The sequence below is a fragment of the Podarcis erhardii genome, assembly GCF_964252035.2.
Source record: "Podarcis erhardii genome assembly, chromosome: 6".
Lineage (NCBI taxonomy): Eukaryota > Metazoa > Chordata > Lepidosauria > Squamata > Lacertidae > Podarcis > Podarcis erhardii.
Window position 1 is genome coordinate 21,179,831 of NC_138510.1, and position 15,803 is coordinate 21,195,633.

A 15,803-nucleotide genomic window follows, 5' to 3' on the forward strand; every position below is an offset into this window, starting at 1 on the left:
TTGGCTGGGTGTAGGTGCACATTACGTTATGTGTTTTAAACTTTTAGATGGCTTTTCTGGTTTTATTGAGAATGCAGACTAATGTCACTGTCTGATTGTGAAACACTTGTACCATATCCAGTTAAGGGCCTTCTTCACACAGAAGCAGGCTTTCCAATCTGACAGCTTGGACTGGATGCACACAGCTCATTTTACAAAGCCAAGATATGATGCCTGCAGATCAGACAGGAAGCAGGAGTAAGGGGATCCTATCTACCCTCCTCAACAAATAGCTGATTAGTGGGATTCTGTTTTTTAAAAAAAATGGAGGGGGAATATGAGTAGCATATATACAGAACCCACAGCTTCATTCACAGTCTTTTGGATCAGAGCCCCAGTTTACATTATGGGATGTAAGCATTCACCTGCTACCATGGATAGCATTTCTACATCATTTCTGGTATCTCCTGGATTCTGTGAACATCTTGAAGCATGCAGTACATAAGATTTATATAGTTATTAAGGAAATACATTTTCTGTGAATTATTGGAAAGAGGGCCACCGAGATAATTTTTTTTTCTTTTGTGGGTGGAGGTACTGATGGAAATAAGAAAAAAAGAAAAGAAAAAAGGAGCAGCTGTAGTAGGTAGTTCGATTTATTTATAAGTGCATAAACCCAGGGGCAAGTAGCTTGTGGATTAGTGTGCAAGTACAATTGAAACATTTAACTTTCTTTCCCTAGTTCGCAGATGAGTTGAAAACCAAGGTGAGCCCATCCTTCAAAAGAGCCACAACGGAACTTCACCCTCTGAGCAGCATGGATTTCTGCCCCACCAACTGCCACATTAACCTCATGGAAGTGTCGTATCCCAAAAACACTACCTCGGTGGCTAGGTCGTTCAGCATTCGCATCGGACGGAAGCCTTCTATTATCGGCCTAGATCCAGAACAAGGTACTCACTATCTCTTAAGAGCTTTGCATACCCATTGGAGCAACACCCAGCTGTTGCTCAAGACCAAATTCAAGAAGAATGCTTCTACTAAGATGCCTGGTCCCCTTTGAAGGTTTTATGAGAGCATCTGACTCTGTCATAGGACACAGCGTAATAGTGGGAAAAGGGTGGGTGGGGATGAGCATAACTATCATGCTGCACATGACAGCCAAGCAGCCTTAAGCAAATTCCCCCCTTTTTCTGTATAGAAGGGGTGGTTTATTGACTGGGAAAGAAACCTGAAAGACTTAACAAGAGATCCATCACCATGCAAATATGTTAGGGCTGCAAGGCTTGGCAGCTGTAAGTAGGCAATTGAACAAGAGTGGTCTTCCACTGGTGTCTGTGCTAAAACAATATGTTGTTTTGAGGCAATTTATGATAATACAAGGAGCAACTGAGATACTGGCAACAGGGAAAGGAAGGCCAAAGGTCTAGGACTAGCTCATGGTTGCTGTTCTTGCCCCAGTATTTACAGAATTTGACAGGCTTGAGTACAGCTATTGGCCTGCTGATAATCCCAGATAAGTAAATAAATTTCATAAGCATAGTTCTAACCTTTAGGTAAATTTTAAAAGATTGCTCTACGATGACTACAAAGGGTCTTCTGGGGCAGGGAAATTCTTTGTAATTCCTTATTTTTTCCCCATCTGTCACTTATATCTTCCCCCTTTTGCAAAACAGTTCAATAAATAACATATAAAAGAATTTGAGGTTGCTCCTTAAAAGAAGCTTTAAAGACAAGTGCTTTCGTAACCAGCATTTCTAAATGTTTAACAGGAAGCTTAAATCCAGTCACATATACTCAGCACTGCATAGCCAGCATGGCTGCACCATCATGGAGATGTTTGGCGCCAGAAAATGGGGACCTCAACCCACATGGACAATATGATGGTTGCTTTGGCCAAGAGAATGGAGGAACTACTCAGGAGGAGAGAGGTCTCACCTTTCTGTTGAAGCAAGAAGATCGGGAGATACAGGACTCCTACTTGCAGCTCTTCAACAAACTAGAAGTAGCAGTTAAAGAAATGAAACAATACGTCTTCCAGATAAATAAGTGAGTTGGTTAACATCTTGCCTTTAGAAATCTTTGTGCTCAATCGGGGGGGGCGGGGAGGAGAGAATCAAAGTTATGATTGAATTATAACTCTCAATGCCCTACTTGGCTTAGCTTTAGCATGCCTTAGAGCAGGGGTGATGCAGAGCCTCCAATTAAGGTTTTAAAAGCATGGGGAGGTTCACAGAGCATCAGCCTACAGGTGTCCCCATGTATGTATAGCAGAGATTACAGTTCTGGCTCCTGGAGCCCTTGGCTGGTTTTTCTTCTTACCATGATACATTCTACATCTGCAGGCTTTTGTCCACCATTACTGAACCCACGGCAGCAGGATTATGTGAGCCTCCCTCCATGGAGGAGATGCCCGCCACATCCTTGGTCTCGGAAGAGAGCGATATTGACAAAGTCGAACATGGGATGAAGAAGGTTTGTTTCAAAGTGTCTGAGGAGGACCAGGAAGATTCGGGACACGATACAATGAGTTACAGGGACTCATACAGGTGGGTTCAGTGAGGCGCACTGCTCGGAAGCCATTTCACTTGGATACTGAGAAGATTATACATCCATGTATCATCAAATGAATCACATACTGCTGTTAAAACTTGTGGTATCAAGAATGCTCATGTTCTTCTGCTTGATGGCTTAATCTAGTAGCAGACTTGGGTTGTGGAGTTAGAAAGAACCACCATAAATTAAGTTTTTTGCATCCTTGGAGAACCCCCAGAAGTATATTTGTAAAATAAAAGAAAAATTATAGAGAGCGAGAGAGCAGAGACAGAAAATAAAGCCCCTTGGCACCAAGATCCTAAGAGCATACAGGGTGATGATGGTAGTTGAGAGAAAGAGAAATGTCTAAACTGTCTGAGCCCCTGACAAGTTATGAAAAGGGTCGTAGAAAGAGGGGTGATTAGGGTTTCAGATGTGTGACCCAGGGACTCCTGACAGCTTGTTATAACTATCCTTGAGAAGAGAAATTGTGAGTTGGGTGGAAGGAATGTGGGCCGTGAGATCTAAAAACTCCCCATAACCACCCACTCTATACATGAGGTTTCAGGAGGACAGCAAAGCAAAAGGATTCATTTCGCTTTTTTCATCCTCCAGAATGGCACCCGCCCCGCATAGCTATGAAATGCTCAAATTTGGGGCCAGCAGACTGTATGGCACAGCGGAGGGAAATCCCTGGGGAGCAAGGGAAAATTCACCCTTTTTTCTCTTTCTGATGCCTGAAATTTCCCTTTCCAAAGAGATCTGAGCAGCAGTTCTATCTGACTATGCTACAGAATTTTATTGCAGGTTCTAGTTGTTAATGAATGCATTTGAGAACATGCACTAAGCTAGAAGCAGAGGCAGTTTTATGGTAGTCCCATCGGTTCACCCACACTGGGTGCTGGTACTGCAGGGGGCACCGCAACAATGATGTAGAATGGAGCATGAAAGGTGGGGTGGGGGTGCCAAATTTTAGCATCGCACAGGGCACCACTGAAATTTGAGAACCCAAAGTCCACTACTGCTAGAGTTGCTTATCACATGCAAGATGATGCCTTTTTGGCTGGCCCACTTCTCTATATCATCACAAGAGAAATGTTTGTTGCGCCACAATCTGTGAATCCATTCCAGCAAATGTTAATGATGGCTAAATTAGGAGATTAATCACAGGTAAGTAAAGGTAAAGGGACCCCTGACCATTAGGTCCAGTCGTGACCGACTCTGGGGTTGCGGAGCTCATCTCGCTTTATTGGCCAAGGGAGCTGGCGTACAGCTTCCGGGTCATGTGACCAGCATGACTAAGTCGCTTCTGGCGAACCAGAGCAGCGCACAGAAACGCCGTTTACCTTCCTGCCAGAGCGGTACCTATTTATCTACTTGGTAACCTTTATTAAATTGTGTCCTTTGTTTCTTTAAATTGTGTCCTTTGTCTTATAGATATAGACACCTACCAACCTTACATTCTTATTCAAAGGGTTCTTGCACTTTGATAACAGAGCAGAATCATAACCCATATATTGCCCTTCTGGTTTGCCGGTTGTTTGTACATTACCACATTTTATTCTGGTAGTATGACTTACCATATGGGAGGCCACTTGTAAGATTTTTGAACAAAAGTTAAATGTTTTGTGCAGTGATGCAGGATGAAGGAAAAAGCAATGGGGAATTGAAGTGACCCCAAATAGTCGCATTTTGACTAATGCTGTCCTCAGTGACACAGAATGTTCACAGCAACAGCTTCCTACTAGCTAGCAATACCTTCTCACCATTTAGTACATCTGCATTGCAGGGTAGGAGGAATTTGTCCCTCTTCATAGGAAGGGCATTCCATCACACCCAGACAAATTCAGTTGCTTTTCTCCGTGGTCTTTCTAATCTCATTCTGCCTTAACAAGCTAAAATCCAAATGTTTTTAAATCTTACCAATTCCTTCTCTCTTTAAAAAGCACTCTGTGCTTAAAATCTGCTAACAAATGGATCATCGCTCCTTATATACTTAGGACTGTTCCCAAATGTACAGTAGAGCACATATGACATGGGCCAGGCCCTAATCATTACTTGCACGGTACGAATTTAAGTACATCCAGTCCAGAGTTCACAACAATTTGACATGGTACACATGTCAGTCACAGGATCAACTTACAGCAGGGCCTCAGTGATCAGGCAGGTCAGGTGAGGTCAGAGGGAAGAATTTTCCTCTTTATCCAGTGAAGCATTGCAGCTGGGAAGAGGGAATCTTTTGTGGGTTTTTCAGGAGTAGACGCCTGTTAGTTTCAGACTGGTTCTGCAGCTGTTGTTTGCAGAACTGTTAACTTGTTGTCTTATGTGTACAAACACACAATCCACAGAAAACACAGACTAATTGGACTTTCTAACGATTACATCTACAGCAGGATTTTTTTGCATTACTCAGATCAGCAGGCACCAGTCTGAGGCACATGGAAGTAGACTGAATTAACCACAGCCCTGCTGTTTGGAAGATTTCACAAGAGATTTCAAGTAATGCGCTTTTTTGGGGGGGGGGACTTTGTGGTTTTGTCCTAAATGGAACAATTTCTGGATCATACATTAGAAGGAAAGGAGAAAGCAGAAAATGCTGTTTTTGAAGGGGCTGCCAACCAGCAAGAGATTTTTTCGCTGCCTAAATCATAGCCCTTCGATGAGGGCATTATGAGACTCATATACCCTCCACCCAAAAAAGGTGAAAACTGACAAGTGAAGAATAGCTTGGGCCCTGTCCACTTGTTCTAACCCGGGAATCTAATGATGCAAGGAAGTTGCCCCACTCCTCTGTATTGCTGATCGAAGGAGCAAATAAGCTAAATTAGGCTCCAGCAATACAGAGGATACAAAATGGATTTAGGCCAAGATACACAAGGCTTTCCTCCAATAGTACGCCTCTCGTCAGGCACACCAACAACATGAGGTAATTAATGGCGTTGGGGGCGGGGGGAGTTATTTCATAGTAGTAAAAAAAGAAACCAGTTTGAACTGGCTCTTCATCTCAATTGATTTCAATCCAATACCAGAGCTAAAAATCAAATACTCTTTATTCAGTGCTTTGTGGATCACAACAATAAGGAACTAAGGCACCTGTACTGTAGAACAGAAATTCCACCCAGCCATTCTGCAGACAATGCTATTTTAAAGAGACCTTTTTAGTCTGATATAGGACCATATTTATATATTGTTCAAATTGTTGTCCAACTCTTTGTGACCTCATGGACCAGAGCACGCCAGGCACTCCTATCTTCCACTGCCTCCCGCAGTTTGGTCAAACTCATGTTTGTAGCTTCGAGAACACTGTCCAACCACCTTGTCCTCTGTCGTCCCCTTCTCCTTGTGCCCTCAAACTTTCCCAGCATTAGGGTCTTTTCCAGAGAGTCTTTCTTCTCGTGAGGTGGCCAAAGTATCAGAGCCTCAGCGTCAGGATCTGTCCTTCCAGTGAGCACTCAGGGCTGTTCAAATACCTTCTGACTACTCCTGTCGCTATGGAAATGAGTCTAGCAAATACTCAACAACTTTACTATTAGACTGCTGTAGAAAGTCAAGACTGTTTGAAAAACTGCTTTGTGCATTTCAGTTCCTCAAACATGGTTCCTTCACTCCCCGTCCCCACCCTCTGCCTTTGTAATATAGCACTATAAAGCCACAGAAGTTTTCAGGTAGCTTGGAAGCACTTCTAGTAGCTGCAGTTATAGAGAAGCCTTTCCTTTTCAAGTCTGTGAAAATTGTGGTCCCAGAAGACTCAGAAGGGGAAAACAGTAAAAGAATAAAATTTCAGGTTCCCCACCCCCTTACCCTGCTTTCTTGTTTTTCTGTTGGTTTCGGAAAACAGAGATCCAAAATATTTGTGTCTGAAAATCTTGTCTTAAGGCATAAGTGACCAGCTGCTTCTCATGGCATATATGTCACCTACTGTTCAAGCTTTAAAATTTAACTGTGTGATATTTAAAATGTTTATGTACCACTTTGTGTAAATAAATCTTGAGCAGTGTATAATATAAAGTTTATTTTTTTAAAAAAAGACCATGAATCAGTATAAAACCGCAAAATAGTGATATTTTGACAGATCACCTGGTTGGTGCTAGAAGGGAAGCATAAAGCCCAATCGGAAGATCTACATTTGAACTGTATTTCTGGGGAGCCAGTGTGGTGTAGTGGTTAAGAGCGGTAGACTCGTAATCTGGGAAACCGGGTTCATGTCTCCGCTCCTCCACATGCAGCTGCTGGGTGACCTTGGGCTAGTCACACTTCTCTGAAGTCTCTCAGCCCCACTCACCTCACAGAGTGTTTGTTGTGGGGGAGGAAGGGAAAGGAGAATGTTAGCCGCTTAGAGACTCCTTCGGGTAGTGATAAAGCGGGATATCAAATCCAAACTCTTCTTCTTTCCTGCTGCAGTGATTCAAGCGCTAGTTGGATGGTAGCTCTTTCTCCGATACTGGACTTTCTAATCCGGGAGTAGTAACAGGGGACCCCTTCCTCTTAAACATGCAATTTAGATGTGTTCATTTCCACATGCATGTCATGCCTTAGGATTGTTGTGAGCATAGTGATCCAGGTACATTGAGTATTTCTCCTGTGTTGTTGGCAAAGGAGATAGAATTTTGTGTGAAGCAGAGCTCTCAACATGACAACCAAACAAAGAAAGCTACTGAGCGGTAGCCAAAAACTGTCAAACGTTTGTAGAAAATCCCCAGCGTGTTTTGCAACCTGTGCATTAAAGAAAATAGGCCATGGCAATTCAATTAGAAGTGCTATTTCTAGCACTTCAAGTTTCCTAGTCACAGGAATTAGCATCATTTATTTCCTCTAAGAGCCGAGCATTGAACATGTAAAAAGCACATTTTGCATGGTTTAAATCCTCAGTTTTGGTTCCATAGAAAAGCTGTTGGTGGGTGGTAGGCTAATCTTTTGTTGGCAGTGTATCTTCAGGGTTTTTCTACCTACTCACAGTGGAATTTGTTTTAATGCAATAGAAATAATTTTATTCAGCTTTTCATATGACTCCTATTCCTGTGCTGGGTTTTGTTTAATGGGTTCTATAATTGAGCCTAATCTGTCCTAGATGACACAGTGAGATCAAAGGCAGATTCCCAGTGGGCCTGTCACTTGTTACAGAATTTAAATGAAAGATGAGAGAGATTGTTCTGTCTTACCTCTTTTAGACTCAGACGATTAAGCATACGTAACCTATATAATAGCAATTCAAGAAGGAATCAAATGTGTTTTGATTGGTTTTAGTCAGAAAATGGATATCCCGGAGCTTGCAAGAATGAGTAAAGCACAGCTAAGAAGATACTTAGCTGGCATTAGTCATGGTTTGTTGCACGAGATCTGATTCGGACAATCAGTTTACCTTTCATAGCCATTTGTCTCTTCCTAACATTCCTAAACATAGTGTAGTATATCCCTTTCAGAAATTAAGAGAAATAGATACCTTTGAGGAGAACTTATATATTGATAGCAGAAATCAAGTGGAGCATTCTCCTTCACCCTTGTCATTTTGATTGAGATGAAACAGCTCTTGCATATCCTGTGCTTACTGCATTTATTGTTTGTGTTGTTGTTACGCTGTTAAGATGCAGCAACTTGCAGATCTACACAGACAAAAATATCATGTCGTATTACAGTGGTGCCCCGCAAGACGAACGCCTCGCAAGACGGAAAACCTGCTAGACGAAAGGGTTTTCCGTTTTGGAGGCGCTTCGCAAGACGAATTTCCCTATGGGCTTGCTTCGCAAGACGACAGCCCATAGGGAAATCTCCGGGACAGTGGGGAAGCGCAGCTCGTCTTCCCCGCTGTCCTCGGACCTCCTCCGAAGCCTGGCGGCGGGGCGGGGACACCTCCTCCCGCCGCCGGGCTTCGGAAGGATGCCCCGATGCCGGGCGGCGAGGCGGGAACGCCTCCCCCCGCCGCCCGGCATCGGAACGATGTCCCGAAGCCGAGCGGCGGGGCGGGAAAGTCTCCCCCCGCCGCCCGGCATCGGAACGATGCCCCGATGCCGGGCGGCGAGGCGGGAACGCCTCCCCCCGCCGCCCGGCATCGGAACGATGTCCCGAAGCCGGGCGGCGGGGCGGGAAAGTCTCCCCCCGCCGCCCGGCATCGGAACGATGTCCCGAAGCCGAGCGGCGGGGCGGGAAAGTCTCCCCCCGCCGCCCGGCATCGGAACGATGTCCCGAAGCCGGGCAAGCCTCCCCCCGCCGCCCGGCTTCGGGGCATCGTCCCGATGCCGGGTGGCGGGGCGAGAAAGCCTCCCCCCGCCGCCTGGCATCGGAACGATGTTCCGAAGCCGGGCGGCGGGGCCGCGAAGCCTGGGCGTGCTGGCAACTCTCCGCAAGGAGCGCTCCCGCTGCTTGCGGAGAGGTCCGCGAAGCCTGTCCTGGACCTCTTCTGAAGGCAGGCGGGGGGAAAAGTCTTTGTCCCCCCTGCTTGCCTTCCCAGGGGCTTTTAAATCGCCCGGACAGCGGAGAAGTCCTCCGCTGTCCCGGGCGATTTTAAAATGCCGCCCGCCAGAAGAGGTCGGGGGAAGGCGGTTTCCATAGGAACGCATTAATTGATTTTCAATGCATTCCTATGGAAAACCGTGCATCGCAAGACGAAAAACTCGCAAGACGAAGAGACTTGCGGAACGAATTAATTTCGTCTTGCGAGGCACCACTGTATTCTCCTGCTCATCATTATTTAATCCCCACAACAACCCTAAGAGGAACCCTAGGAAAGGCTGAGATGCAGTGACTGGCCCAAGGTGAACCCACTGAGCTTCATGGCCAGGTGGGGATTTGAAACCTGGTTTCCCAGGTCCTAATCCAATACTCTGGGTATGTATCTGTATCCAAGGAGCTAACAAGTTCTCATAAGGGTCCATTCCATAGAGAAGGCCCCTGTGGTAGCCCAGCGTATGGAATTTCAGACTTGAGTCCCACATATGTGAATTCAGGTACCACCAGACTCAGGGCTTGTGGTTCCTTGGACCTTCATTTTGCATTTTCAACACGGGAGCAGAAAAGACTTCCCTTGTGGGGTAGTTTTGAGCGTATTTAAGAGATTGCAATGTTCATTTAAATTTGTTGTTGTTGTTGTTTAGTCGTTTAGTCGTGTCCGACTCTTCGTGACCCCATGGACCAGAGCATGCCAGGCACTCCTGTCTTCCACTGCCTCCCGCAGTTTGGTCAGACTCATGTTTGTAATTTCGAGAACACTGTCCAACCATCTCGTCCTCTGTCGTCCCCTTCTCCTTGTGCCCTCCATCTTTCCCAACATCAGGGTCTTTTCCAGGGAGTCTTCTCTTCTCTTGAGGTGGCCAAAGTATTGCAGCCTCAGCTTCACGATCTGTCCTTCCAGTGAGCACTCAGGGCTGATTTCCTTAAGAATGGATAGGTTTGATCTTCTTGCAGTCCATGGGACTCTCAAGAGTCTCCTCCAGCACCATAATTCAAAAGCATCAATTCTTCGGCGATCAGCCTTCTTGATGGTCCAGCTTTCACTTCCATACATCACTACTGTACTGGGAAAACCATGGCTTTAACTATACGGACCTTTTCATTTAAATAGTGTTGCATAAATTCTATCGCATTCAGAGAAGGTGCCTCCAGTCACATCTGATTGGTTAACATACTGGCACATCAGGACCAGAGGCCAAATGTGGTCCTCCAGACCTCCCTGTCTGGTCCTTGGGATTTTCCCCAGGCCACACTCCTCAGTGGCTCTGTGTCTTGGCTTCCAGAAGTGTTTTTGCCTGGCCGGAATGTGATCTTGAACTCTCATAGTGCCTCTTGCTCGCCTTGATGGACAATATATAGGGGTGTGTTTTGAAATGAACTTATTGCACAGATGTCATATTTAGATTGACTCATGCATACTCTTGCTTCTTTTCACCATTGGCATGTGACCCATTTTGACTCCTATGTAAATGAGTAAGAATGGCTAACGAAAGTTAGAAGGCAGGATAGTTACGTAAGGTCGGGAAATTAGAACTCTTTACTAATTCTGCTATTGGTTCTGCAGATTATGCTCTCTAATAAAAATGTATGTTTATGTTTAAATCTGTTCTGGTCTGGATGGATTCTATGGCAAGTATATCTCACCCAACATGCTTTGTGTGGATGTACTTGAGTATGATGATAAAACCAGAGTCCTACTCCTTTCTATAAGTCAGAAGGTGGCAGTGGCAGTGGCAGGTAGTTTTAAGGGAAGTCTGGACTCAGCAGAATAGCTGAGTGACTGTCCTGGTGACCATCCAGGGATACACCTGGAAATGTCACAAAACAGGTACTGAAAACAGTGTCCCATCATTTTGCATTCTAATAATAATAATAATAATAATAATAATAATAATAATAATAATTTATTATTTGTACCCCGCCCATCTGGCTGGGTTTCCCCAGCCACTCTGGGCGGCTTCCATAAAAACCAGAAATACACTAAACTATCACAGATTAAAAACTTCCCTGAACAGGGCTGCCTTAAGATGTCTTCTGAATGTCAGGTAGTTGTTTATCGCTTTGACATCTGATGGGAGGGCGTTCCACAGGGCGGGTGCCACTACCGAGAAGGCCCTCTGCCTGGTTCCCTGTAGCTTTGCTTCTCGTAATGAGGGAACCGCCAGAAGGCCGTGTGGTTTTAAGTTAAATCTGAACTTTAAGAGTCAAGCAACAGAACATTGAAGCTCAATGACAAAGTCCCTGCGCTCAAAGAATCAACTAAATTTGGGTTAGAATTTGAACTTCTAACCCTTGTCTTTAGTCACTGACCTGAGCTCTGGTAGCAAAGAGTAATGCTACAGTTCTGCAATCTGTCTTCATCAGTGAAAGATGAAGTATTCTAGGACAGAGTTCAAAAGTTTGCTGTCACTAAAGGATAGTATCCTCTTACTGTGTTGAGTTAGGAGGGCCATTGTCCATTGTACACTACATTAAACCCTTGGAGACAGGCAGGAGAGAAATGAATGAATGCCCTTGGATACACCCCCCCCCCCAAAAGGTGCTAACTATGCATAGCTGGAATTCTGCATATGAAGAGTTTCTTAGTTTTTACACATTTTTCTTCCAGTGAGTGCAACAGTAACCGGGACTCTGTGCTTTCCTACACCAGCGTACGGAGTAACAGCTCTTATTTGGGCAGTGATGAGATGGGATCAGGTGAGTGAATGCTGTGCTTCTATAATGAAACCATTAATATTAATAAAGAAGGGTTCAACAGTGTATGGACCATAAGCCAATGCTTCAGTAGATGCCAGTCTATTATTCAGCTGCTCACTTGTGTTTTCTTAGTGTTCCCATAGCAACCACCCTCCTTGCAGACTTAGGGAACTTAAAAAGCCCATGTCATACACTGTGTCCAAGTGGAACGAGAAACGTCAAAAATCAGTTGGGTCATCTTGTTCATCTTGGTTCTTAGAGCACTTTCAGTTCTCCTTCTTTCCTTTTCACCCCTTCAGAAAGTTGTAATTGATATTGCTGTTGTCATTATATACCGTATTTTTCGCACCAAAGGAGCACCGGACAATAGGACGCACCTTGTTTTAGAGGGGGGAGAACAAGAAAAAAAAATTCTCCCCCTCTCTGCCCAGCGCCCCTTCAGCGAAGCGGCAGGAGGCGCTGCGCAGAGAGGGGGAGAATTCCCCCCCTCTTGTTTTCCCCCTCTAAAACAGGGTGCCATTTAAGGTGCGTTCAGTCGCCTTCGGGCGGCTACCTTGGAAGCCTGGAGAGCGAGAAGGGTCGGTGCGCACCGACCCCTCTCACTCTCCAGGCTTCAGGTTCCTTTCGACCTGCTCTTTGGGGCTGGCGGGGGGAAGCCCACCACCAGCCCCAAAGAGCAGGTTGGGGAGCAGCGGAAAGGCGCACAGCAGAGAGGCTGCTGCCATAGTCTCGCGTCACCTCTTCAGCCGGGAGAGGGTCGCGGGGCTATGGCATCTTCGCTCCATAGGACGCACACACATTTCCCCTTCATTTTTGAAGGGGAAAAAGTGCGTCCTATAGAGCGAAAAATATGGTATATTAAATTTCTAGATAGGCATTTGCTTCTGACATTCTTTCCATTGGAATATATTTGCATGAGAACAAGCCCAAAGTTTTACTGTTCCCACCATTAGGTGATGAACTCCCCAGTGACATGAGGATACCTTCAGACAAACAGGACAAACTGCACGGCTGCCTTGAGCATCTATTTAACCAGGTGAGTGACACAAACGCTTATGATGTAGAACAGGGAACTTCACTGCTTTTGCCATACTCTCCTAGAGTGCGTGCTCTTCCAGATGCTTAGGAACCAGTAACGTTGACTAGCAATGGGATGCTCTTTTCTTGACATTCTCTGTGATGGGGTTCAACAAATATTCTGTTGCTCATTCAGGCCATGGCTCATCTACTTGGCTTCATCTGGAGTGACTCAGAGCATGACAGTTGTCTTCGGTTGTTCTCCCCCAGCACTTGGTGTTCAAAAATATACTCCCTCTGGTCTTGGAGGCTTCATTTAGCTATTGTGATTTGGGGAGGGCATGGGGCACACATGGGGGAAGGAGCTGTGTAAGCAGAAATTCTTGCACTGATGGGATGTGTTACCATCCATGGTTTCCCCAAGGAAAAAAACCAAAAAACATCTCTTTGGAAGACTCACTAAATGTGCTTCTTTGCAGGTGGATGCTATCAATGCCCTTCTCAAAGGACCAGTAATAAACAAGGCTTTTGAAGAAACAAAACATTTTCCAATGGACCACAGTTTACAAGGTAAACTTGCCAGAATATCATGTGCCCAGCATAATCTTGCTTTTCTCAGCTAGGTCCAGATGCAATTTGCTCAATCTCCAGCTGTTCCCCTCCTTCCTCCTTCCTTCCTTCTGATGTGTGAATTCGCTCCTCCTTTCTTGAGCGCGGGGATAGGAAAACCTGGAATGTGATTGACATCACATCATGTTACAGGGGAGATATAGAAGGAAAAGACACTGTGTTGCTGCTCTCAGTGGTAGCCGTTAATTCCTCATAAGATCCAGTTTCCAGCCCTATTGTATGTTTGACTGCTTTAGTATATCTATATGTTTGCATTGCTTCACTGCAGGTTAGTTTTGCTGTTCTGTACAGGCTCCCAGTTATGTTGTATTTTAATAAAATAAAATAACAATAATAATTTTATTATTTGTACTCCACCCATCTGACTGGGTTTCCCCAGCCACTCTGGGCAGCTTTAATTTTTCATCAGAGCCAACTTTTCAGAGGGCTTGGTTGGGATTAGCACAGTATGCAGTCAGGTGCTGTTTTGAACTACTCTGGCATTCCTCAATTGCCCGGCCTAAAGTCCCTCTTCTTATGCAGAATTTAAGCAGAAAGAAGAAACCACAATTCGGAGCAGGAACAAGATTCAAATCAGCATCCAAGAAGATCCCTGGAACCTTCCGCTTCGCATCAAGAACCTTGTGGAGACCATACAGAAATATGTGGAAGGTCTGTGAAAAGGGTTTCTGGGGGAAAGCTCTTTGGTTTATTTTAGTATTATGAAAAGGGTAGTAGAGTGACCGGAGATGGATCTGGGCTGCTTTTATTGCAAATCTGGTTTCTACCCATTGGACTGGATCAGTTTTGGGTGGGTTCACCCTTTGTACTGACATGAGCTGAAAACATTTCTGATGAGACATAATTAGCCTGTGTTTAGCAGATGGAGATTTCTAACAGATGAGATTTGTTGCCTATAGGCAATCCAAGTAGAGATTTTTTGACATCCTTCAGGAGGTTGTGAACTCTCCTTCCTTGGAGGTTTTTAAGCAGAGGCTGGATGGCCATCTGTCATAGATGCTTTAGCTGAGATTCCTGCATTGCAGGGGGTTGGACTAGATGACCCCAGGGTCCCTTCCAACTTATACAGTGGTACCTCTGGTTGTGAACACGATCAGTTCCAAAGGCCCGTTCGCAACATGAAAAGAGCGCAACCCGCAGCGGCGCATCTGCGCACGCGTGGGTTGCGATTCGCCGCTTCTGCGCATGCGTGTGACGTCATTTTGCGTGTCTGTGCATGCACGAGCGGCAAAACCCGGAAGTAACCCTTTCCGGTACTTCTGGGTCACCGCGGGACGCAACCTGAAAGAACATAACATGAAGCGGCCGTAACATGATGTATGACTGTACAATTCTATGATTCTATATCTGAAACTGACGCACCTCATAAGTTAGGCTCACAATGATTCCTTTGTTAGATTCCATCTAATTTTTCATTGGAATATGCTACTCAAATTTGACTATGTGAATTTCCCCAGCGAAATCCTCCATCGGAAGAGGAAGTGCAAGGGCAGTTCTGGACAAGCACCCTGGCTGCCAAATAATGTCATAATCCCTTGGCTACATTTGTTTTTTGCACATTGTGAAATAAACTTGGGGAGTTCCCATGTTGAGCCATTTTCCTGACATGGAAATGGCCTGTGCTTTAGTTTGAACAAGGAGAGTAGTTCTGATCTGCTTTCATTAAGAAACACAAAGATTTCTTCAAGCTGAAGAGTTTACTGAGTCTAGAACCCCCTTGAGTCACCCAAATGAATGTGTGACGGCGTGAACTGCTATTGGGGGCTGGGTATGCAGACATGTCTTGCCCCCAGCACCCTGTCTTTAACACTTTATAGGCAAGAACTAGGTAAGAGACATAAATCAGAATACAGAGTAGCTTCAAGTGTGTTTGATTCCAAAATATTAGTGCAATCTGTACTTATGATGGGATGTTTAACCTTTGGACCACCAAATGTTGTCCAGGTCTCATCACACCCAACATGCATGGCCAATGGTCAGGGGTGTTGGGAGTTGTAGTTCAATGTCTGGAGGACCAAAGATAGGCTCCGCTGACTTAGACCACCACTTCCCCAAGTTTCTTAAGTCTCCTCAAACATTAGAGTAAATACATAAGGGCTTAAACAGGGGAGGGGTCTGGGGTGTCCTGGCCAGAGGCGGAGGCAGCGTGGAGCCTGCATGTGCTCAAGCCACTGTGTCTCTCCCAGGAGAGATGTGTGGCTCGGGCACACTGCAGGCCCCCGGTAAGTGCCGCCTGGCCTTTTGTCACCGCCTTCAGTGGTGACACCCAGGGTGGCCCGCACCCACCTCACCCCCTTCCTCTGCCCCTGGTCCTGGCACACTGACTCCTCTTCACACATTGAGCTGAACATGCTTAGAAGCTTCCCCATGATCAAGAACTTGTAATGCACAAAGATCTAAAGTGCCGCCAGCATGCATGGGGACATTGAGGGTGGGGCTCGTAGGTACAGTTTGCTACAGTATTTTAGATTTAATTAAGCACACTTGGAGCTGCCCACAAT

General features: G+C 45.4%; 1 protein-coding gene across 1 annotated transcript in view; it reads left to right on the forward strand.

The window, feature by feature from the left end:
* Positions 1–15,803, forward strand: part of PREX1 (phosphatidylinositol-3,4,5-trisphosphate dependent Rac exchange factor 1) — a 224,717-nt gene that overhangs the window by 196,804 nt on the left and 12,110 nt on the right. The window contains exons 24-30 of the mRNA XM_081867463.1: positions 722–932; positions 1,752–2,028; positions 2,325–2,528; positions 11,567–11,655; positions 12,609–12,691; positions 13,152–13,242; positions 13,825–13,953. Of these exons, the coding sequence (XP_081723589.1) occupies positions 722–932; positions 1,752–2,028; positions 2,325–2,528; positions 11,567–11,655; positions 12,609–12,691; positions 13,152–13,242; positions 13,825–13,953 (1,084 nt within the window). The remainder of the gene's footprint in view (positions 1–721; positions 933–1,751; positions 2,029–2,324; positions 2,529–11,566; positions 11,656–12,608; positions 12,692–13,151; positions 13,243–13,824; positions 13,954–15,803) is intronic.